The sequence below is a fragment of the Argentina anserina genome, chromosome 4, assembly GCF_933775445.1.
Source record: "Argentina anserina chromosome 4, drPotAnse1.1, whole genome shotgun sequence".
NCBI classification, from domain to species: Eukaryota; Viridiplantae; Streptophyta; class Magnoliopsida; order Rosales; family Rosaceae; genus Argentina; species Argentina anserina.
The window spans coordinates 8,370,587-8,394,979 of NC_065875.1; the positions used below are offsets into that span (position 1 = coordinate 8,370,587).

General features: G+C 38.8%; 2 protein-coding genes across 3 annotated transcripts; both read left to right on the top strand.

Moving 5' to 3' along the window:
- The first annotated feature begins 7,666 nt into the window (after positions 1-7,666).
- Positions 7,667-10,142, top strand: LOC126791171 (uncharacterized). Its single transcript, XM_050517582.1, has 5 exons — positions 7,667-7,959; positions 8,055-8,219; positions 8,323-8,418; positions 8,773-8,893; positions 9,746-10,142. The coding sequence occupies exons 1-5, from the start codon at positions 7,723-7,725 to the stop codon at positions 9,913-9,915; spliced, it is 789 nt and encodes a 262-aa protein (XP_050373539.1). The 5' UTR covers positions 7,667-7,722; the 3' UTR covers positions 9,916-10,142.
- A 7,526-nt stretch (positions 10,143-17,668) lies between these two features.
- LOC126790900 (mannosyltransferase APTG1) lies at positions 17,669-21,833 on the top strand. 2 transcript variants are annotated; one of them, XM_050517271.1, is made up of 10 exons: positions 17,669-17,991; positions 18,084-18,201; positions 18,885-18,989; positions 19,129-19,415; positions 20,138-20,419; positions 20,508-20,709; positions 20,947-21,098; positions 21,201-21,363; positions 21,441-21,516; positions 21,578-21,833. In XM_050517271.1, the coding sequence occupies exons 1-10, from the start codon at positions 17,747-17,749 to the stop codon at positions 21,589-21,591; spliced, it is 1,644 nt and encodes a 547-aa protein (XP_050373228.1). In that variant the 5' UTR covers positions 17,669-17,746; the 3' UTR covers positions 21,592-21,833. The 2 variants fall into 2 exon arrangements, with proteins under 2 accessions (XP_050373228.1, XP_050373229.1); XM_050517272.1 differs by lacking the exon at positions 21,578-21,833 and having other exon boundaries at positions 21,441-21,566.
- The last annotated feature ends 2,560 nt before the right edge of the window (positions 21,834-24,393 follow it).

Sequence of the window (24,393 nt, forward strand, 5' to 3'; positions counted from 1 at the left end):
CCATCCTTCACTATCAAATTGATGATGTGGCATGCACATCTCAAATGCAAAAAGTCTCCATTGAACATCAAAGTTTTGCAAGTTTTAAGCCTTCTTTTCATGTATCCCACAGCCACATCATTGGCACTAGCGTTGTCCACAGTTATTGTAAACACTTTGTTGATCTCCCACTGCCTCAAACATTGCTCTATCATCCTACCAATATCATCCCCTTTGTGACTAGTGATGTTGCAAAAGTTAATAATCCTTTTATGAAGCTTCCAATCGACATCCATAAAATGCACAGTCAAAACCATATAGTTTATGTTCTGAATTGATGTCCAAGTATCGGTAGTGATAGAAACCCTTGTCTGACTCTCCTTCAGTTGACTCATTAGAATAGTTTTCTCCAAGTTGTACTTGTCTAGCACACCTTTTGCAACTTGCTTTCTGTCCATGGGTGTCCAATTAGGCTCTAACTCTTTACAAAAAGCCAGGAATCCTTCTTTCTCTACAAACCGAAATGGGAGTTCATCCTTGATTATCATTTCAATGCACCTATCATCACATCTCTTCTTATTATACTTGTGGTATCCACTCCCTCCACTAACATTACTCCCATTCAACTTTGATTGCTTCGGATCCCTGTTTTCATACATCGGGTGAGAAGTGCACTTCTTGGCATGATTCCACATCGAGCTAGTCCCATTTTTTGATGACTCGCACAACACTTTATCATTACAATGGTTACATATGCACCATTTTGGATCCAAGGTCTCTGTTCCTGGGAGCTTGCACCTCGTAAAATGATTCCAAAGAGGGCTTTTGTTGGCAGGTTCCTTCCTTTTCTTGGCACAAACTTGTGTAGAAGTTGCTGGAGCATCAAATGGAGGTGGTGGAGGTGCAGCTGGTGGTAGATGCTGCCCTGACAGGGGTGCAATTGTCTCTGCATTTGCAACAGATTGACTTGAAGGGGTTGAACTACTTGCTTGACTCATACCACTCTGTGACCACTCCATATCCTTGTACCTGAAACATTTGGATATATCATTCAAAACCTCGTAACAATAATCAATTCATCAATTCACCACAATGAACATAAGCATTATACCATTATAAAGCATAGGCATTGAGAAACATAACTTTAACTTAACATTTCATTTTCTTATAAACAGCCACAAAAAGAGCACAACAATATCAAAAAAAAGAAACTCAATATAGAACCATAACATAAAAGCATAACAAGATTACACTCGAACTGGATAATTTATATACATCAATCTCAATCACTAAAAAAACCAAACAAGAGAGCAATCCTACATATCTAAACTGCAGTAATATTGTTCTATCATCATTCCTATCTCTGGTCTTAAGCTTAGCATTTCAAAGTAGCCTATTCAGCACAGTGTACATTCTTATAGCTTTATTTCTGTGCCAGTAACTTGTAGGTTGCAGGACTACACTGATCAAACAATCAGAATTCAACAAAGAAACTACTTAGAGAAAACTAAACAAACTAAACATAATGTGTAGTATGAAAATAAACACAGATGTGTGTAGATTCTCATAAAAACACTAATTATCAGTAATGCAGATACGGTCACTTACCTACTTTCATATTGCAAATTTTCAATGTAAGCTACAAATTGTAGATACTATCAACACCAACTAACCAACAAATAAAAAAACTAACCAATAAATACCTATAATGCATACTGATATAGTAATCAGTCTGAAAAAAAAACTTATATTACACCAGTTTATCTAGACAAGCAACATTACTGAGCTGTGAGTTCCACATAGTAACAGAACTAACAAGCTGACAACACATATAATTTGCATAAAATGCCCAAGACACAGAACCAAGGCACATAATGGTCCAAGCATATCTGCCTAAGAACTAGTAGAAATTTTTATTTTCAACAAAAGCACTACTGCCTAAATCATCTATGAAGGAGAAGCAAGTGCTTGTACATGTCTGTATTCTCTAGCTAGCCATCAGAATCCAACAAAGAAACTACTTTTTCACTACAGGGAACAGAGGCTCCGGAAGGATTCCATTGAATTGTGAATAAATTTACATTATGCTTGTAGAACTTATGTGCTCATGATAATCACTATAGAACTCTATCCGTTAACAGTTACAATCACTGGCTGTTAGATCATATATCAATGTTCCACCATAAATAAATATGTGATGCAGTAGAGCAAAGTGAACAAAAAGATATATAAAAACACCTAAAACAAAAACAAAAAAACTTACTTGTGATTGCAATTGTAATTTTTCTTGTTTCAATAAGGATATCTCTGTCTCTACCTGTTAAGTTGTAAAAATAAGAACATCAAACAATGTTGTATATATTGGCCAGGGAGGAACAATCTCTGTCTCTACCTAAATGCATGAGCTTTTTATGTTTAATGAGTGAACCTATGTTGATGGTGGAAAGAACTAGAACAAAAAAAACCTAATGCTTAAAGTGAAGAATACAAAGCTACCAGGGACAAAGAATGCAAAGCTACCAGGGACAAAAACCTAGAACAAAGAAGTATCTAAGCATGCACCCATCCCTAAAGACACAGATAAAACCTAGAAAGTGAGACATGACAGAGCCATGCAAAGAAAATCTAATGCTTAAAGTGAAGAATGCAAAGCTACCAGGGAAATTATTGAAGATTAATCATATGCAAGTGCAACATGACTAGTAAGTTTCAGTTCTTTGATCCTTTTCTCAATACATACATAATCTTCCAAAAAATCTTTAATCGAAACTATGGCTCCAAATGGCATCAATATTTGAAAGAAGATTTGGACATAGCCAATACAGTGCAGGAAACATGGGAACCAGGCCATATACAAACCTCAGACAACAATTTTTCTTCCTTGTTATAAGAATTCGATAGTTCTCCTACAAGTTCTGAATGTTTTCTCATGGTCAAGTTCTAAATGCATATATTCATACACACAACGCATCATACCACTCACTGAATTTCAAATTGATTATAATGAAGATAAATGGATCTTGGATGCAACAACAGAAACATAAATGCAATCAAAACAACTTGCTTGAATGAAATCAATGAATATAATTGGATTGCTGATGCAACTACAGATACGCAATCAAACTTGCTTGAATCAAGGGAAGAGGTTGGGCAAGTTTCAGGTTCACAAATTGAAAGAGAATGAGAGATCGATTCAGTTTACCTGGGCCCTGATATGGAGAAATGGAGAATGAGTTTCTGTCTCTCTGATTCAGTTCAAGAGTTTATGTCTTCACTGGGGCTGGGTGTTCGAGTCTTCGACGAGAATGAGGCGCACAAGTTGGCAATTGTGGGCTGTGTGGTATTAAGATAGGGTGGGTGAGTGTGATTGTATCTGTGTGAGAGAGATGTGGAAGAATAGAGGTGAAGTTTCAAAATGGGGATAGAAATCATAGAATGATAGATGCGGCAGACAAGAATACGAGTTTGGACTTGGGGACTTAGGAGTAGGGCTGAAATGTTCGACGGTTGAGATGGTGTTTGGATATATCAATGGCTAAGATCAATTTATGTAATAATAAATTAAAAAATAAATAATTAAATATAAGAAACTCGGTTGGTACGGTATTACCAACTTTTGCCAAAATCATTACCGTTACCGTGCCAACTTATGGAAGTTGGTTCGGTATTACCGTACCGAAATATCGGTTACCAATATACTTGGTAACCAACTTAGTTGGTTCGGCTGGTAATGGTTGGTTCGGTTTTGTTTGGCTCATTTTTGCCAGCCCTAAGTACACCAATGCGATCGGTAGCCACCTGCGGATTGCGAATCGGAGTTACGGATCAAAAGTGATAATCCGTGAAAGTTTCGTCACAAAACTAATAAAATAATATAAAATGAAAAGAAAGAGACGCGAGAGAGAGAGAGCATGGCTCAAAAGGGGGCTGGTCCTATTTATATCCTAAAGAATGCCACGTGTAACTAAATGATTGATTCATTTGTCACACGTGTCAACCACCAAATGGAAGCTCACCTCTTTAACCCACAAGTCGATAAGTGTCCATTGTGACACACCAAAACTGATGGCTAAAATATTGAGCAATTAAGCTAAGTTTTGAACCAATGAGATGGCGCCACGTCATCATTTTGGGTATTTTTTGATAAAACATAAAAAAAATCGTTAAAAATAACTTGGGATTTCGAAATATTCAAGGAAAAATATGGCTAACTCATGGTGACCTGTAATTTCTATTTCTAAAAAAATAGAATTTGACCTATTTAAAAATTGAGATATTACAGGCCTCTATTTCACAAACTAGGAGCCTTGGCGAGCTAGGAGTGAGCCCAGCAACTCAGGATCACAGCAGAGGAGCATGACGGCTACGAGATTAGTTCTTCTTCTCCATTGAGGTATAAATTGACCTCATCTTCCTCTAACTTTGTGATACACATTGTCCTTGATACACCCCGAATCTTTTACAATTCCTTACGATTTTACATTTATCTTTTTACTCAGATCGAGCGTCGTAAGTGTAACGACTCTAAAAGTTGAATTTGCGATGCGTAAGTTTTTCGAGAAAACTTCATTCACAAAAGTTGTAGAACTCGTCGATACGAGTTCGTAGACACGTGACACGCCCAAATCGAAGTTTGTATGGAAAAGGTACGAATGAAAAGAGTTTTTGGGCGTTTGTGGAATTTAGTAAAAATAGGGAGTGAAAATCAGAAGAAGAAAAAAATTCAAACACTGATTCGCGCCATTGTTTATGCGATTTTTTCCCTGGAATTTCTCCGGTGACGTTTTCCTCCGTCCAGCCACCCATCGGGTTGTCACTGATCCCATTCGAACTGCCTCACCATTCTCTATTGATTGGTACAAGTCTTGACGCCTGCTGGCCATCGTACACGGCATAGTCACCACTGCAAGTTTCTACATAAAATCAACGCTGCCACCGACATTTTTCAGCAACTTCGGAGCTCGGGATTGCTACTAATCAACGTGATCCTTCATTCTGGGCATGATTTTATTGGAGTTGGGCGACGAATACATCTAGATCACAATTTTCGAATCGACACACTGTTCCGATCTTCCTTTTTTATTTTTCGGCTAATTCCCGGCTGATTTGGTCTCCAGTGCAGGTAGGAAAGATGTTTGGTTTTGTGTGATCTATAACTTTTATGTTGGGATCAAGTTGATTTGGAGAGGTTGAAGAGTGGTGGGCGTGGCCCCCACGCGCAACAACTATGGCGGCGCATGCAAAGGTTTTTGGGACATTAGGTTACTTTGTTGAGTAGATATTGTCAATACGATCTTAATGGCATATTATTTGTCAATTTTGGATATCGGATGAGTGTTTTGGAAAGGACTTGTAATTGTGAATCATTATTGATATGTTGTTTTGTGATTTAGGATGACGTACGAGTACTCTACTTGACGAGAATCTTCACGTCAGACGCTGCAATCATTATACTGTGAGTGGACCTTACTTTTATATATATATATGCATGCAGCTTAATTTTCCGGAATCATTGATTGATAGTCATGTGTTAACAATATGATTGTCATGATTGATAATGAATATGGTATTGTGTGCTTGATGGATGATTGTTATGATATTGGTTATATGTGTCGGTTGTGATGATGTGTTTGTGATATACGTGCCGGAATGACTATGAGGCTTGTATTGTTAAGGTGAGTGTTGTAGGCTTGTTGTAAATGTGAGGGATTGTGATATCAACATTTATTCTTGATTGTTTGTGGTTTATGGATTTTGTGGTTTCAGTTGGTTAGTGATTGGCTTGATCCCTTTCAAAAGGGAAAGTAGGTAGCCTGACCAAGGATTGGGTGCAGCCACCTTTATTTTATAATCCATATCGTTTCTTTAATGATCTACATTGGGTTTCAAAATGTAAACTCAAGTTGGGTTGTTAAAGCGTAGAGGATCGAAAGAGAGGGGATAAATCGGCAGCAGCATTGATGTTATCGAGTCGCTAGAAGAGAGGGGATGTACTAGGGACTCCAAATAGAGATTTAGAAAGAGAAAGGATTGGTGACTCGTCGAGTGTTGTGAGGTCTCGTATTTGGACTTGTTTTAAATATAGATACGCGGTTTAATTTTTATAGAATGTTGCTTAATTTTTATTGTGGGATCATGTAGTGCGTTGTGTTATTGTTATTGACCCTGTCTTCTTAGTGAGTTGGGCGATTGTGTTTTAAGAGCTACGAGTTCTACGGGTGGCATGATGAAATTAAGTGATATTGAGTTTATTCTCTAATAGCAACATAGCAGGAAACTTTCTTCATTGGACATATAATATGTAATCGTGTTACGTATTAAGTGATATTTCTAATATATTACAACCGAGATAAAATAAATATAGTCACCATTTACACAATCTGTGACAAAACAAAAAGGGTTGCAAATAATGTACCTTTGAAGTTGATGTTGGTTAGATTATAAGTACTTTATATTTATATTTTGAGATATCTTCTAGTTAGCAACTATGTAATAAAGTATTTGATGTTAATTGGCAAATGAACATGCATTTCATTTAAACAAAACCCTAATGAGAGCTCTCGCTATCTCCCCCCTATGGTGCCTAACCTTAGAGTTTCGCTGTCAAATCCCTCTGGCCTGCAATACGAGCCTTCGTGGGATCATCCAAGCGAGTCCCCTAGATTCAAGCACCTCCTCTTTTCAACCTTCCGGTTGTTGCATCCTCTCTCAGTTGGTTTGGCATCAGGATCTAGCGCATGATTTTGGCTGTGCTTTTCTCTCAGCGAGCTATGATGGTGGTTGGCTGGGTAGGATTCTTCCTCATGGTGGGGGACGGAGGATTGATGGATGCTGAGTATGGGATCCGAGATATGGTTCCTTCTCAGGTTACACACCATCTTTACAAATCCTCCGCGGTGGAGATCCTTTGGCTGCGTTGGATGGATGTGTGGTGATTTGTCTTCCGGTTGTTGTGGAACTCTTAAATTGGTGTGGCTTTGACGGCGGCGCTGTGGTGCAAATCATTGGGCTGGCAACAGGGTGCGGGAAAGGTGCCTCGTTCTTCTTACATGCTGAAGCATGGAGAAGGTGGCGATGCTAATGTGGTCGTCTCCCTCTGCGGCTTGCATAAGTTTAAGGTTTGGGTGTAGGGTTCCGACAAACAGTTATGCGTCGGAGGAAATGTCCAAAGGATGAGTTCCCAAATCACCTCTATGTGGGCTTGGGCCTTGGCTTGGCTAATGTTTGGGCTTGGTTTCATTGCTTTTAGGCTCTCACATTCATGAGCACGGGGATCTCGGTGGGTGACATTGACATATTTGGGCTTCATATTCTTTTTTAATCGAATGTCAGATCTAGGTTTCTGGTTACTATACATAAGTTGGCTGATAATGACACGATGTTTTTGGTTATTTTCGGGCTGACTGTAGAAATTCAACATTGAGATGTAGATTTCTAGTTTTAGTTCTCTAGTTTATTAGGAGTTTCACTTCATTTCGCAAACTCTTAATTATCATTGCTTCCAATAAGAGAGCGTGAGTTTATTTATGTTGTTTCGTAGACTACTTTTTATTTTATATATGACAATTTGTCGTTGTGAAAAAAAAAGTAATAAAGTCGTCTAAAAAAAAACTAGGTAATATTGTAATAAGGCTTTTAGTCCCTGTCTCCCCCTTGTACTCTACCAAGTACCAACTCTTGTATCAGCGACTAGCAAGCATAGACGGATAGCCGTCCACAGAATGAAATTATCCTGAAACTAAAATGGCCCTTCTCTCTTCTCCCCGTCCTCTCCCAACCCACTTCTCTGCTTCCACCTCCACTTCTCTACTTCTCCGCCGCCGCCCTATCACAGCCTGCCAAGTCTGCACCCCCAAGCAACCCTTAAACCACTCCACAGTAAGTGTCTCTGAAGCTTCTGCCGATGATGAGCTCTGGGCCGCCGCCTGTCTCCGTATTCGCTCCTTCAATAACTTCAAGCCCACCACGTTCGGCCTCCAAGTCTGTCTCTCCAATCACCTCTATCTAGTTTCAACCCATGTAATCAGTTGATTTGTATTGATGGGTTCTTCTCCCCTTTGTCAAAGTTGTATTAGGATCACAAGAAGTTCTTGGCGGAGCGGGAGTTCGAAGCTATGAAGGAACGTGTTAGTGGGAAGAGGAAGGGTTTTGGGAGAGTTTCGTGTATAAATGCCACAGTCCCACTCTCGCATTTCTCAAGCCTTTCTGTTTCAGCTGATGATTTATGTGCTTCGTGTAAGGTCTGTTTGCTTTCCGAATCCCATGTTTTAGCTTTCATTGTGTTGTGTACATTGAATGGTGTTTTTGAAGCTCTTTTGGTTGTTGTTGTTTGGTCTTTTGTAGTTTACCAACAATGGAGAAGAAAGAGTAGTGGTTGGGACCCTTGATCTTAACCAGTGTGTAAGTCTACCAGATGAGATAACAGGAAGTAGACCAAAGGTATGTCCATACCAGCCTTTCTTACTTTATTTTTTTCAGGGGCAGACTCTAATTATGATTTTGGTTGTATTTTCTTTAGATTAGTGTAGAGCTGCTTATGCTTTTTTTTCGTCTCGTATCTCTTGCCATTGTTTCCAGGTTGATTACAAGTATTGTATAGATAGTTCTGTTTGATCATAATTGGTTAAATTTGGGTTTATCTAAGCTTTATTGATTTAACCAGGTTCTGTGTATAACAAAAACAAAAAACTGACATTTAAGGACTCTCTGTGAGTGGTTTAATATCTATAGAAATCACCAGTCAAATATGGTAGTTCAAACCAGTGACTGAAGTTTAATAGTGCATTTCAACAGGAAATTGGAGCTGATTTTGCAAGGGCATACCTGAGCAATGTATGTGTTGCCAATGAACTGCTTAGAAATGGTCTAGGTCATGCTCTTGTTGCAAAGTCGAAGATGGTTGCGAAAGATTGGGGTAAAGAATTAAAACACCCCCCCCCCCCCCCACACACACACACACATAATTAATTTTGTTGGTACCATGCCGTTTTACTTATCTTTTGCTTTATGGGTTTACTTCTTTATAATCAAAGATTTTCTGTGATAACACACTCAAAGTCTTATGCTTGTTCTTCACTTGTAGATTACACTTGTAATTAGTTCTCTTTACTGAAAAGTTGAGGAAAGTAGAGAATTGATAAAAATTTATGAGAAGCCAGAGCTTTAGAGTACTTAAATCAAGGAAAATTAGTGAATAGCTCTCTTCATTATATACTTAAATCTGTAATACTGTATTATATGCTAAAACTTGTTCACATTGCTGTTTTATTTAAGTGCATTTTAGGCCTGAGCACGCCCTCTTTTCTTCTGGTTGGTGGGGATTGTGGGGAATTTCCATGGGTACTGGCAGTCAGAGGGGTCATCCAAAATGGCTGTTTTTAGTGTCTTTATCAATAAACATTTTGCCGGGTTCAATGGTCACACCCTTAGTCTCTTGGAAGAATGGTATTTCTGAAATTTAAACTGCTTTAAGTTAATGAATTTGATCAAACAGCTTTACCCATTTATGGAATAATAGGAGTATATCCAAGCCTTATCAGATGCATCATGCATGATATGAAACAGTGAGGGTTGGAATTTTTAAGAAATGATCTAATTTCAGAAATCTTAATGTTGTCCTACCTCCAGTTTTTTTATATTCAGACCCTAGTGAATTAGCCATGGATTCCTGTTGGTGCCATTAACCACTGAGTTTTACATTAGCACCAGGGTCTTGAAAGTAGATCATCTTCACTAATTTATCAACTGCATTTCTGGAATCTTTCAGGCATAAGTGATTTGTATGTTCATGTTGCTGTTGACAATGAACCAGCTAAACAGCTGTATACAAAGAGTGGTTTTGTTTATGAGAGTGACGAACCTGCATGGCAGGCAAGGTTCTTGGACAGGCCAAGAAGGTTACTTTTGTGGTTTGGTATCCCGGGCGTGCAACTATGACCAACAAGTATCATATGATTCTTTCTTCGATATTCATTGCTCGGACGAGGTGCAAAGCATTTACAAGTCTGAACATGATTGGCTGGTCTCTTCCCCTTTGAGATGTATAGATCTATTGGGTATCTTTATCCTTTCAAATCCTGTGTATTTTACATATTTCGTGTTGTTATCTGCTGTAAGCTGTAAGGATAAATACTTGATTTATATAAGGAATACTTCTAAAAGAACATACAAATGTTTCAGGTAGGTTAACTAAACGGCAATATCATGACTCTTAATAAGATAGAAACCAAGATAATTTCATACACAGCTTTTTTCATTCCAGACGACAAATGAAACCATAATTTGCGTATACAAATGATACAATGGGTATGCAGATGAGCGCATTCGCCGAGACTTTTCTATGATCTCACCCACTTTAGCATTAAACTTCTGAAAATGAAGTTTGTTTGGCATAAATTGCTTTATACTTCACTCACTCTTGTGGTCATGCCCTTGTGACATAGCACTAGGTTTCAATGTTTCATATTTATGTTGATGCAGGCTTTGCTGTTCTTAGCTCAAGAGACAAATCTGACATTTGTGTGGCGACATATCATTAGATATTTCACCGCAATCACCTGATCTACTGAAGACTACAGGGAGATTTAAATCATCTAGATGGTCCATCTCGTGGGTCAATACAGAAATATAGACTACTCGATACAATGTTTAGTTCTCAAATGACAATTTTTAGCCTTAAATCATATTTTAAGATTTGAATATGTTATTATAAGCTTAAGTATTATAATTTTATATAAGATTTTTATTTCAAATAAATAATTTATTTTATAATTATAAAATTAGTTCTAACATAAATATATATGTTAATTTGAAATTATTATAGTCTCTCACTTTCAAATTTTAGAAGATATTTAATTCAACTATATTTGACATGTTGTTCCGGGAGAATTACTATTTTACCCTTGTGTGTGTCTTAGCCTAATAGGTTTCCTGTTAAGAGATAGATTAACATCTCCATAATAGATTATGACTCTGAATCCTACGGGATTGTGGTTTTGTAATGCCTATATATAGGCCCCCTTATCATTCAACAAAACACAATTATTTCATCTTGAAACACGTTATCAGCACTTTGCCCTAAAACCCTGAACTTTTAGAGCCCTAGAAATTTTTTCTCTTCTCCACCGCCGGCCGCCGTCGTCTCCGGCCTCCGGCATCTTCCCGTCGGCGTAGCCCCTGCTCGCCGTCGCTGTAGCCCTCCCGCTGCTACCCCCGCAGCCCCGCACGCAGCCCCGCACGCAGCCCTACACGCAGCCCCGCAGGATCTCTTCCAAATTCGCTCCGCAAAAACATCTTTTTTCCCCGCAAGACCCCCCATCAAAGGATTCAAAATTACTCCTCCCGCATATCTACGCAAGAAACGCGAACTGCACAAGCAAACTCTTCGCTCAAGAGAAGCTACTCCCGTCTTCTCTACCCTTTTGGGCCTATGGCCTGCCGAGCACAATAGCCCTTTGGGCTTCATACTATATTTTCTTTTCCTTTTCTTTTTTCCTACTTCATTATTTAAATGTTCATTGGCACGTTTTTATTTCTAACTATATTTCACGTGCTCGTATAGGTAAAATCATTACTCGTCGTACAATGGTGATGACATTCATGCCGAGATGGACGATACTTTTGTCATCTACATACGATTTTGATCGTATCCTCCCAAGATTTTTATGTCATCAGACGAAGATCGAAAAGGAATTCGTCAAGCAACTTCATGCATGACAATCGATTTGCAAAGCAATTTAATTATATGCGGTCTATTTGGCAGACCAACAAGTATGTTTTTCTTAAAGTTGCTGCTTTTGAACATATATATATATATATAAATTATCGGGCGCTATTAGCCTTTTTCATGTCTTCTTTTCCGGCCTTCTTATTACGCCGATGAGACCAAAGAGGGATATAATTCCCCTCTTGGTCGACGTTTTTTGTGTGACGGTCCTGGGGGAGTCACGTTATTATTTCAAGGGAAGAAATCGATTTCGTGTGGTTGTCTGAGTACACCGCTGTTTTGGGTGCGATCATGAGTATCGCCGATATGCATCGATTATTTTGTGACCATATACATCACAATCCTTCTAATTCCGGTTACATACTTGAATATTTTGATTATTCAAAACCTATACAACCTTCGTTTCTTATGGATGCGTCGCCATCGCGACTATTATTTGAATATTTGAGTTTTCTTAAACTCATGCCTATAAACGATAATCTCAAGGTCTACGTACTCATTTATTTGAGTTGAAATTCATTACTCTGAAGCAGCACTATTTGCTGACAAAAGATCCCAAAAATAACTAATTATATGGGACACACTTCAAGTGATTTAATGAACGTCTATGACGTTGTATTATCAGAGTTGACCTTGATGCATACTCCACATCCAAGTAACGCATGCCATTTTTGGCACCTATATCTATTTCTTGAGGAAATTTTGGAGATGGAAAAGTAACATTCTTCCATTCTCAAGTAAGCAAACATTTTTGAGCCTCAGACTAAGGCTCCGCCCGATCCGATATGCAAGATTTTGTTGCTACAGACTTTTGATTAGTCAATCTATTTTGACTATGTTTTCTGCTTACTATTTTTCAAGTATGACGTTGGCATTGCCATGTTTCTTGCTCGACTTTAGCTTAAGTCGTCTATTGGAATTGGAAGTTTGGTTGTGTTGTATTAAATATTGGCATATTCAATAAAATTTCTCGTATTTCTTGTTTACAAGATGGACTCGTGAGAATTTTATTTGCCTTGGCTTAGCATGTATGGTCAACGTTTGCAACTCACGTGGTTTTTAAATTGGCCGCTTTTGGGTTACATGGGACCCCAATAGCACTACATTGTGATTTTGGACCTTGAAATTTAAACAACAGACCTCGGAACGTCAAAATTGACGTCGTTTTCCCCGGTTACTGTTCCCCCGTTTCCGGAACGTTTTCCGGCGTATTCGCCGCCTTCCGGCCATTTTCCGGCGTTTCCGGCACCGCCATCCGATTTCGGACGGCGTTTCTTGTCGGACCTGAAGTTCCGGCCTCCATACCGGCTAGCTCCGGCCGCCACCGACCGGATTTCTGGCAATCGGTGCCGCCGGCTTCTGGCAAGTTTTTCCGACGATTTTTTTTCCATCGTTTCTCGTCATGTTTCCGGCATATTTCAGTAGTTCTTGCTGCTATGTTTTCCTAGTCCAAATTTCACCCGGTTTTGAGTTAATTTGACATGGTTTTCCGGTTAATTTTCCAGTTTTCTCCAAGTCGTTTCATAGCTCAAATGATTTTATTATTATTGGTGACCACCCGCACCAATTGGATGGTTTTTACCACCCAAATTGTTTGGTATTCAATTGCTCCAATACCATGTTTTTCCAACTCTTAAGTTGAAGAATGTAGTTCTATTGCCATGTGATACAATCGATGGGATTGCACATTTGTTTCAATCCCCCCTCTTACAATATCCTATGGCGTATTGTGTAGAGAAGTTCACCACGTCGTTGACTCTCTTAATCTTCATTTTGAGAATGTCCCGCCGTGAAATCGAGTGTCTTGCTAATTGCGTAACCACCCACACTGTCCTACGGCATATGTAGTTGTTTTACGGATCTCGTGCGGAGATTGTGTTCTATATCTTCGTGCCTTGCTAAGTTTTAAAGGCCATACATGCCAATGATGGATTTTCATCTTGATATTTGTGTTAAGAATGAAGAGGAATAAATCTGTCAGATTTCATTGACAGTATATTTTTCAAGCTTCGACATAGTTTTACTTGCCTACAGCATTAGCTTTATGTAACTCAAGATTCTTTGAATCATGGGTTCGGTTTTGCTGTCTCCTCGGTTTTGACATGATCATTTTTTGGTCATTTTGAACAAGATATGATGATTCGAGTTCTTTGAAATTCACATGATCATCTATTTTTCAAGTTCACGAAGCGATTGGAGGACCACCTCACCCATGCTCCACATGGTGAGGCCGAACCTATATGTGCCATGCACGGTGAGGCCGAGCCTGCCTATTTCAGCGACTCCATGGCATTAAGGCCGTCGGTGGTGGCATCCCATCCTTCACAGGAGCTTGTGATACCTCTCGTGTTTTCCAATGCCTCCATGGTAATCTCTGATGCCCATCACTCATTTTGCAAAGCTTTTTTTTTTGCTAGATTTCAATGAAGTCCTTATTTGCGAAGGCTCCAACCGAGAACATTCAATTCTTACAAAGTATTTAAGGTGACATTAGTGGATCCTATCCAACCGAATGCTGACATTTTTCGGTATTTTTATGATATAGGTTAAGAGCATCGACGCGTTGGTCACACGTCGCTTTGCTTTCCACAAGAAACGTTGCATTCGCTAAAGTTTTTAGCTATGATCATCATCTTAAGGGCTCACCACCCTTCCTATCCTCTCAAATCTATTTGAATGAATACCGTTGGAGAGTTCACCCCCACGATTTTGATGATTTCGTTTTACATGTCTACTGGGATCGTCGTTGAACATATTATTCCTCATATTCATTCACTGCATGATCCAGCAGAGCTCGGACTTGGTTATGGGTACTAACCTGCTAATTTTGCATGGGGATATGTAATGATGTTGCATGCAGCGACACTTATTCGTTTTAGACTCACAACTTGCCAAGCGTTTAGTGCGTACCAGATGGTTACTGGATACAATCCCAACGTTCTTTTCATTAAACGCCTATTTGGTTAAAGTTGTTTATGTGCCTCTATTGTAGTTACCTCAATGGGTCTACTTGAAACGATTAAGTATTCTGGTTGGTTATGATTTATGAATCACTAACACTTGTCCGCTATTTCCAATCTACAACCGTTGATCTCTATCCTGCGATATTAGCAGACGGTCACTTTGATGAGACATACTTCCCGTCGTTAGGGGGAGATATGGAATGCTCCCATTCCGGTTATAATGCCAGGATTTGACGTGGTGTGGAACTATGTCTCATTAAGATCCCACACTACTCAAAGTGAGTAAATGTGCAACGCATTATCTACCTCTAGAAAGTCAAAGATTCGATGCTCAATGACTTTACCGATATTGCGAAAGTGACGAGATCGCACATAAATGCTGTGATGTTCCGGTAAGGTTGGAACTCTCAGAATATGAGAGAATTTCATATGACCTGGTCCTAGCACCGTTGGCACAATCACTGACAGTGGGAAGGAAGCCGGCGATGGCACCATCGTACGCTGTGGTATTGTCGGCGCCCGTGGTATTGCACCACAAACAAGGGCGGCAAACGCAAAGATGGACTAGTAAGGGTCATAGCTTCGGTCTTGGCTCTTACCTAGATGAGGGGGATACCATTATTCTCTGGAATCAAAACCAGAAAGAAGCGAAGTGCGTAGGCACAAGTATTTCGCCCATCATCAAGAGATATTATCTAAACATGTGTATTAACTAAGTTTCTGTGGGACGCTACAGACTCCTTTTGTTGATGTTAGAGAAGAATAGAATTCTCACAAATTGATCGTATACAGCGCACGCATGTGTTTAATGGATTGATCTCCCATGATTGATGATGTATTCGCTTATGCTCTTATTCCGTTGTAAAGTATCAACGATGAACAACTTGACCGAAGTGGAAAGAATCAATACAGGCTGAACTAGACTTGTTATGTTGGTCGTTGTTCGTAAGTGTAATGAGAAAGATGAAGTCATGCGATATATGCAGGACTTATGACGCAAAGATTGTCTCATTATCCTAGTATTGACTACGATGAGTTATATTCTCTCGTTATGGACATAATTGCTTTCCGCTACTTGATCAGTAGTAGTGTCCATGAAAACTGATTTGCAGCATATGACAGTGGTCATAGAATATCTGTAAAGGGATCTTGACGCAGATATGAGAGTGCCCGAGGGACTTTAAATGCCTCCAGACCACGGAGAGCTTATGTAATCAGATTGCGACGTTCGAGAGAACGTAGTACAATCGGTTGCAAGAACTCATACCCATATGTGTTCATATGAAAGCTAATTCTTGATTCTCTATTCCGTCTAAGTATAGATGATGAAGAGATTCAATGAGCAATAGATTCATATATGTAAGTGTTGTTGGGACACTATTGCTTTCATTATGACGTGATTAACTATGCACCTATGCATCGTCATTGGACTTGCATTGCTTCTTTGACATGGGTTTAGTTCTACACTTAGTGAACCAACACAAATCCTATCCACACCAACGCCGCCAGCAGCTCCAGCAACATCAACGTACGCCTTGGTGTAGTAGTCAACACTGGTAGCGTAGAGGATGCGTACGGTTCCGTCTCGGATCAAAATCAGTCCTTCATTGGTCCATTCCCCCATTCTTTTTGCGAAAGACACATTGAATGTGACAAATCAGATTATGTCTAATTTCGTAGGTCAACTTCAACGAGACCTACAAGACAGATCACTTGATGAAATATGGTGGAATTAGTACCGTTGGAAAGGCTTATGTGTCTACTTTCCAGGGACACCAACCATTCATTCATAGCTATCATATTGAGTGAGTTATGCCGTTTTAGAAAAGTAAGACAGTTCTGTCCGGAAATTTGCAAGTCAGTCAACTTCGACAGAGCACTGTGAACTGTTCCGATCGGATTAGGTTGTGAACCTTATGTCACTGGAAAGCCACGAGTGTCTACTTTCCATAAAATTTTACGGTTCGCTGATACCTATTTTGACGAAGAACTTATGACCGTTTAAGTTAGTGAAGGTCATTCTATCTGAGAATCTGATTTTCATTGCAAACTCTTGTTTTGAGTTGTTATGCAATCTTGTTTCCTAAGATCTAAGTTTGGCTAAGTATAGCATATATGATCTAAGGATGTGTGGCTGGATTAATGATTAATCATTGGCCCAAGACTATGTTTGAGAAGCATGTAATGAACGTTGTATACGTTGTTCTTTGTACTCCATGATTATGGCACTAGTCAGGGGGAGTTGTTTCGTAGACTTCAGGGGGAGTCTACCTCACAAGATGCTGTCAAATGTAGACGGTGCGTTGTGCTCTTTTTCCATTCGATCAAGCTTTTGTTTTTACTCAAGAGGTTTTTATTTTGCTTGACAAGGTTTTTACCGAGGCAACGATGTGTGCACCATGCAACCTAGGCATGCGACACAAGGGAGAGTGTTCCGGGAGAATTACTATTCTACCCTTGTGTGTGTCTTAGCCTAATAGGTTTCCTGTTATGAGATAGATTAGCATCTCCGTAATAGATTAGGACTCCGAATCCTACGGGATTATGGTTTTGTAATGCCTATATATAGGCCCCCTTATCATTCAATAAAATACAATTATTTCATTCTGAAACACGTGTATATATATATTTAATAAAAAAAATGAAGCAACCACATTGCGAATTCATCTACCTCTTATGTCGAATAACTTTAATATTAGGAGAAAATAAAAATAAAGCGATTAATAAATCAAGTGTGTTGTGATATGTTCATATTAGACTATTTTCTTTAATTCATTCAATTAGATACCATGCAGAATTGTACACAAAACTTGTACGTGTTTAAGTCATAATGGGAAAACAAGATTAGACTTGTGAAGCATTTACAAGAATTCCCAAAGGAAAAAGAAAAAAAATTGGTAACATACATATATATTTCCTCTCTGGAACATTACACTTATTCTCTGCAATTCTGTCTACGACTTATGCGCAGCAACTCGGAACAAACCGTTTCATCAAAAAAAAAAAATTCGGAACAAACCGAGCTCATTCGAGATCAAGTTGCCCTGGTTCGATCTCCCTTTCTGAGAAACACATTGCAATGAGGCAAAGACAAAGCTCTACTGTTTCATCATCAACAAAACCAAACACAACCCAAAACCTAATTCCTACAAAATCACAACAACAAGACCACAAAGCTCCGCATTTCGATCTGCTAGGCTCATCCAAGAACCTTTATCTATTCTGTTTGGCATTTCGAATAGTAAATGCTCTGTTGGTTCAGACCTATTTCAACCCAGATGAGCACTGGCAAGCTCTTGAAGTTGCTCACCGCATCACTTTTGGGTATTCACTCATTTCACTTTCTTGTTATAGATGCTGAAATCTTGATAGAAATAAAATGCTGAAAATGGGTTTTTGGGTTTTGTGAATGACAGGTTTGGCCACTTGACGTGGGAGTGGAAGGAGGGGATTAGGAGCTACTTGCATCCTTTGCTCTTTGCTTTTCTATACAAAGTGCTTGCCTTGTTGGGTCTTGATACGCCATTGTTCATGGTAATGGCCTTTAAATTATACACAATGCATGTCTTCATTACATTCTAATAGAAAGCTGTTACGAGAAATTGTTGTAGTTATATGCATCGCGATAATTGTTAGCTTTGAAGTGTTGTTAAGCTGACTAGTAGACAGAACAACTCATTTTTATTGTTTGTTTGATAAAATCACCTCCTCACTTTGATTACTTCTGGATCCTACAGGCTTTACAATGTGAATTTGAGTGAATTTAGGAGATTAAAAGAACTCGTTCTCTTTTGGTTACAAAGAAAATAATTAACGTCTTTGAAGCACGAGTATTTCAGGTCTCAGTTATCTTATATAAACTTTGGATTGATATTTTACCATATTTGGAGAATAAATAGAATGAAGTAAGGAGTTTAAGTATTTGAAAAGATGGTCTACCTTGTTTTAGTGAAGTTAGATTATTCATTTTCTAAACTTGAGGAGACAGAATTTATTAATTTTCAGCATCTAATGTTGGTAGTTGTGTATAGGCATTTCTATAAAAAATCTGTCAAGTGATAAATAAAACACATGACAATATTCTTTTTCTTCTGGTAGGGTTGCCATTGATTTCATGCTACTCATAAGATGAGATCAAATTATAGGTTCTTGAAGTGATCACCTTTCTCAATGTTTTCTTTTCAATTTTTCATTGTTTGGTGTTTATATGTTTGTAGGCTAAGGCTCCTCGGCTATTCCAGTCCCTATTCTCTGCATTTGGTGATTTATACCTTTACAAACTTTCTGTCATCCTCTTTGGTGATCAAGTTGCAAAATGGGCTGTATCCTTTTGTATGATAGACAGCTTCTTTACTCTTTGAATAATTATATATTCTGTGGAACTCCATGGTTACACTTTACACTGCAGTATTGGAAACATTAAGTTATTTGTTCTATGAGATGTACTTAACTCAGTCTCAGCTATTTTCCCAATTGACAAATTGGTTCATGTTTTTCTGTTTCAATCGTACATTATCAAATAGTTTGGAGACTGTTCTTACCATTGTGAGCTTGTACTACTGGCCCTGTATTAGGCCTTCTTCCAGCGAACATCCCGTGGAATCTAGGAAGTGGGGTTTGATTTTTGCTGCACTAGCTTGTGTTGTGCGACCAACAAGTGCTATAATATGGCTTTATGTTGGGCTCCTTGAGTTATTCTTGTCACGCGATAAACTCAGATTCATATTTTTGGAGGTGGCTCCTATTGGGTAAGTATTTATCCTTTTTCCTTCCGATACCTTATTATATATAGTGCTTAAAATGATAGCTTCCACCTAAATTGCACGTGTTCCCAAAATATTTGATTCTCGTAATTATGTTCTCTTTTTTTTTTTTTTGCGACTTAGAAGTTGAAAGAAGAAAATTTAAAGAATTAATGGTGGTTGTTTGGCGTTAAGTTGGAGGTCTTATAGTTGGTAGCTAAAATACCGAACCAATTAGAGGAGAGATGGTGATAAAGTGAGAAATTTGCTGTCATAGTATAAGAGCTTACAGTTACAGGTCTGCGATGTATAGTGACATGCTATATGTGGTCGATAAAGATGATGCAAATAAATAAATAAAAATATACGAACTATGTGAGCTACCTGAAACTATGAAGATAGAGAGCGTTGGTGTTACTCTAAGACGGTTTAAGTGTGGCAGCAATTGTTCTTGGTGATTTATGCACTTTCATATACAGATGATAAAGCTGAGAGTTGAGGCTACTGGCGTGATATATAAGACCAATGAATATGTTGCATAAGACGTTTGAACTCTTCATCATTTTCATTAGAGCTGTCACCATATTATCTCACAATTGTATGACACATGTAAAATGACTAGCTGTTGTGCAGACTTATACAAATTTTTGGTGAACAGTATCATGTCAGTCATTGTGTGCCTGGTGGTGTTTTTTGTTAATGTTTTTGTTACTCATTTGCGGTTTCAGGGTCCTGGTGCTTGGGCTCACGTTTTTAGTAGATCGCTTGATGTACGGCTCATGGGTCTTAGTACCTCTTAATTTTCTCAGATTCAATTTTCTTTCATCTGGTGGAGATTATTATGGAACTCACAAGTGGCACTGGTACTTCACTCAGGGATTTACTGTCATGATATTTACTTTTTTACCATTTTCTATAGCCGGCATCATGCAGTCAAAACATTGGAAGCTTTCTGGCCTTATTGCATGGGTTCTGGGACTTTATAGTGTACTTGGCCACAAAGAATTCAGGTACCTAGTCATTAATTAGGTATATGAGTTAGTAATAGATGCATCTTTTTATTTTGTATTTGCAACTAATGCTCCACTTTGACTCTAGGTTTGTTTTGCCTGTGCTTCCCATAGCTTTGATTTTCTCTGGATACTCTTTAGCTGTATTGAGAACATCATTTTCTGGAAAAGGTCAAAGGAAGAAACCAATGAATTCAAATGATCAATGCCCTGCAAAAATACTGTTGGCCATTCTTTTTTTGCTTGCTACCAATATTCCAATGGCCTTGTATATGAGTTTGGTTCATCAGGTAAATTATTATGCTCTTTAATAATAACAAAAGATGGGTAGTATATATTCTTTATTTCACCAATTATACACTAATCGACTTCTATCTTCAATATTTGATTATCTACACAGGTGAAATGCCTTTTCTATATTACTCGAGTAACTACAGAAGAACATTGCTCTGAAATTGTTTTTATTGTTTTATCATGCAATTTCCGTATGCCTCTCTTTCGGCTAATAATTTTGAATTGCTAAACAGAGAGGGACTGAAGATGTTACTTACTACCTGTCCAAAGAAGTGGTTGAGGGAAAAGTAACAGATATACTTTTTCTAATGCCTTGTCACGCCACACCGTACTACTCTACTGTGCACCGAGACCTTCCAATGCGATTCCTAGACTGCACACCAAGGTTCAGAATTTGATAATTTGGCTGCCAATGTTTCTTCTTTCTATGGAGCCATTCATTATAATATTTTCCTATTTTATATATTGTTTAATGTTTTGTCAACAGTGAAGAGAAAGGAATCCCAGATGAATCAGATCAATTTTTGATGGATCCTGTAGGTTTTGCATCAGAATTTTCAAAAAAGTGGTCTTTACCGAGTCATATTGTATTATTTGATTCGGAAGAAAAGAAGTTACAGGATTTTCTAGTCTCCAATTCTTTCAAAGAGGTATTCTTCGACTCAATTAGTAATTTTAAGCTATATAATTAGTCGATCCTTAAATTGCTCTGTCCTGACACTTGCAGATAAAAAGATTTTTCCATGCTCACTTCAAAGTGGATCGAGATCTGCAGGCATCAGTCGTTGTATATGCTCTGAAAGGCCCCTGATTATTCTGTATGCACTGATATAACCAGGACTGAAGATTTTGAAGCCAGCTGTTGCTCCACAAGGTAATTTTCTGTAGGTTGGACTAATTCATGACACACTTGCATCAGTGGATAACTCGATATCAACTTCAGTTCTTTAGTATGTAATAATTCTTACCAACCTCTAAATTTTACTGTTTAATTTATTGTCTTTCCTTTCCAGCCTTGGAAAAAAGAATTATCAGAGCTTGGACTAATTGCTTGAACTCATATTTATGTTAGAGGAGTGGTCTAAAATGTGGTACAAGTAGTTAGAGGCATTATACTGTAGATGGTGTAGACACATGAAATTTAATGAAGTAAATCTCTTCATTAAATGATTAAATCGACTAAGGACCCGACAAAATTGCACACGTGGCCCAAAAGTCAACAAAGTTGGTGCGAATCCGAATAAAACTCGTGTCAGCACATAAATGAACGATCGTAATCGAAGTTACGTAATTCCGACTTAAATCGAAAATTGAATGTCGTTAATGATTTAAAATGGTAATCAGACATTTAATTAAATTAATAAATTCTTTAAACGGTTATAATTAAATTAATTATTTTCTGTTTAATTTAGTTACGAGGATAACTAATTTTAAATTAGTCGGAAAATACATATTGATTTAATTATATAATTAAAGAATTTATTATTTTAGTGTCATTAAAATATTCTACAAAATAGAAACCTTGACACTATAAATACCCCCTTCAACATAAAGAAGGAGAGAAGATTTTTGAGACTTGAGAAGAAGGGAGAAAATCACTTGAGCAAGATCACTCTCGACAAATCCCGAAGTCTCTCAAATCTACGAAGATCATCAAGTCCACGAAGATCATCGAATCCACGAAGAATCCTCAAGCCACCAAATCGCTCATTCTTATCACTCGTTCTTCATCAAATCCAAATCCAAATCAAACTCAAATTCTCAAGATCAAGTGCACGTCACCCTTGAGCCAAGTCATACACGGAGATAGAATTAGAGGAGTTCACAAAGATTGTGACCCCGCGCTTGATATTCAATAAATTACATTTTATTAGTACACGTGTCTGCACTCTTATTGGTTTTCAGATCCGCGTTCTACAAATTGGCACGCCCAGTGGGACAGTTTTGGCCTCTCATCTCTTTCTCCGAAGAAATCTTCAAATCCGTTTGTGCGATGGCTTCCAAGAACAACCAAGCCGTCCTAACGAAGAAATCCAAGCCCACAACCGCGAGATCAAGCGGAGAGGCCGAGCCGGTCAAGAAGTCCAAACAAACATCCTCCAAATCAAAGAGTGAACCGATTGCCCTTGTCACCTGGAGCGTGGCTAGAACTCAACCCACGACATTCATGGCACTTGCTAGTAAGCCTCGTCAACCAGTCATCACCTTGGAGAATTTGGGAGCAATAAAGCATGCCTCTCAAAGTGGGAAGAAGCAAATGTCAAAGAAGAAGGAGCCAAATGAGCAATCTCCTCTATCCGTTCATGGTGATGGCCCTATCTAGGAAGACGTTTTCTCTGATGACGAATCGAGCACAACATCATACCATGGAAGTCCCAAAGAAGATGGCGATAACTTTGATTCTATGGCACATGAATCCTCTTCTGACAATGCGCAGGTCTTGGTGACGGGGGCATCCACAATCGAGGAGCAACTCTCTAATCTGTTGGAGATGGTTGAAAAGCTCACCCGAACGGTTGAAGAAAAGGATGTGCAAATCGCTGAGCTCTATAGCAAGTCGGAAGATCACAATGATAAGAACTCCACCAAAGGGTCGCATGGCAGGAGGAAAGTAAATGAAAAGGGAGAAACGTCCAAGAACGATGGCGACTCACTTGGTTCCTTATCACTCCAGCAATTGCAAGACATCCTCACCAACTCAATTCGGGCTCAATATGGAGGTCCTTCTCGTGACTCCCATCACTTACTCCAAACCTTACACGAAGAGGATCGACAGCTTAAGGATGTTGCTGGGGTATCAGCCACCAAATTTCCAACAATTTGAAGCTAAGGGAAACCCAAAGCAACATGTTGTCCATTTCGTGGAGACTTGCAGTAATGCCGGGACAGAATGCGATCACCTTGTCAAGCAGTTTGTTCGCTCGTTGAAGGGAAATGCCTTCGAGTGGTATACAGACTTAGAGCCGGAGTATGTTGATAGTTGGACCAAATGGAGCGCGAGTTCCTTAATCGATTCTATAGTACAAGGCGGACGGTGAGCATGATGGAGCTAACTAACACGAAGCAACCGAATGATGAACTCGCGATCAATTACATCAATAGATGGCGCTCACTTAGCCTTGATTGCAAGGACCGATTGTCAGAGGTGTCAGCCGTTGAAATGTGCATCCAAGGCATGCACTTTGATTTGCTATACATCTTGCAAGGAATCAAACCTCGTTCTTTCGAAGAGTTGGCTACTTGAGCCCACGACATGGAGCTAAGCGTGGCAAGTCATAAAGGAAAGAATGAGTCCCTGGTTGACCAACGAACATATAAATTTTTCGGAAGCAGATTTGACAAGGTTGTGAATAAGCCTTCCAAAGAATCAATGGTCATCAATACTGCACCATTTAAGATCTCTAAGCGCGATAAGAAGGAGTTCAATAAGGTGTAACCTCCTCGAACTTACGATAGGATTAAACGCACGTTGAAGGAGATGGAGCGAAAGACGTACCCGTTCCCAGACTCTGATGTGGCAGGCATGTTAGAGGATCTGCTCGAAAACAAGATAATAGATCTTCCAGAGTGCAAGCGTCCAGAAGAAATGCATCGCGTCAACGATCCGAAGTATTGCAAATATCATCGCCTCGTTAGTCACCCTATACAGAAATGCTTTGTTCTCAAGGATCTGATCATGA

Bases quoted from the DNA above. Each gene is read 5' to 3' on its own strand.
- LOC126790900 (XM_050517271.1), top strand. From the start codon at position 17,747: ATGAGGCAAAGACAAAGCTCTACTGTTTCATCATCAACAAAACCAAAC. The intron at 19,416-20,137 runs GTAAGTATTTAT...TTGCGGTTTCAG, and splicing joins TTGGAGGTGGCTCCTATTGG to GGTCCTGGTGCTTGGGCTCA. The intron at 20,710-20,946 runs GTAAATTATTAT...ATTGCTAAACAG, and splicing joins ATATGAGTTTGGTTCATCAG to AGAGGGACTGAAGATGTTAC.
- LOC126791171 (XM_050517582.1), top strand. From the start codon at position 7,723: ATGGCCCTTCTCTCTTCTCCCCGTCCTCTCCCAACCCACTTCTCTGCT. The intron at 7,960-8,054 runs GTCTGTCTCTCC...AAGTTGTATTAG, and splicing joins CCACCACGTTCGGCCTCCAA to GATCACAAGAAGTTCTTGGC. The intron at 8,419-8,772 runs GTATGTCCATAC...GCATTTCAACAG, and splicing joins TAACAGGAAGTAGACCAAAG to GAAATTGGAGCTGATTTTGC.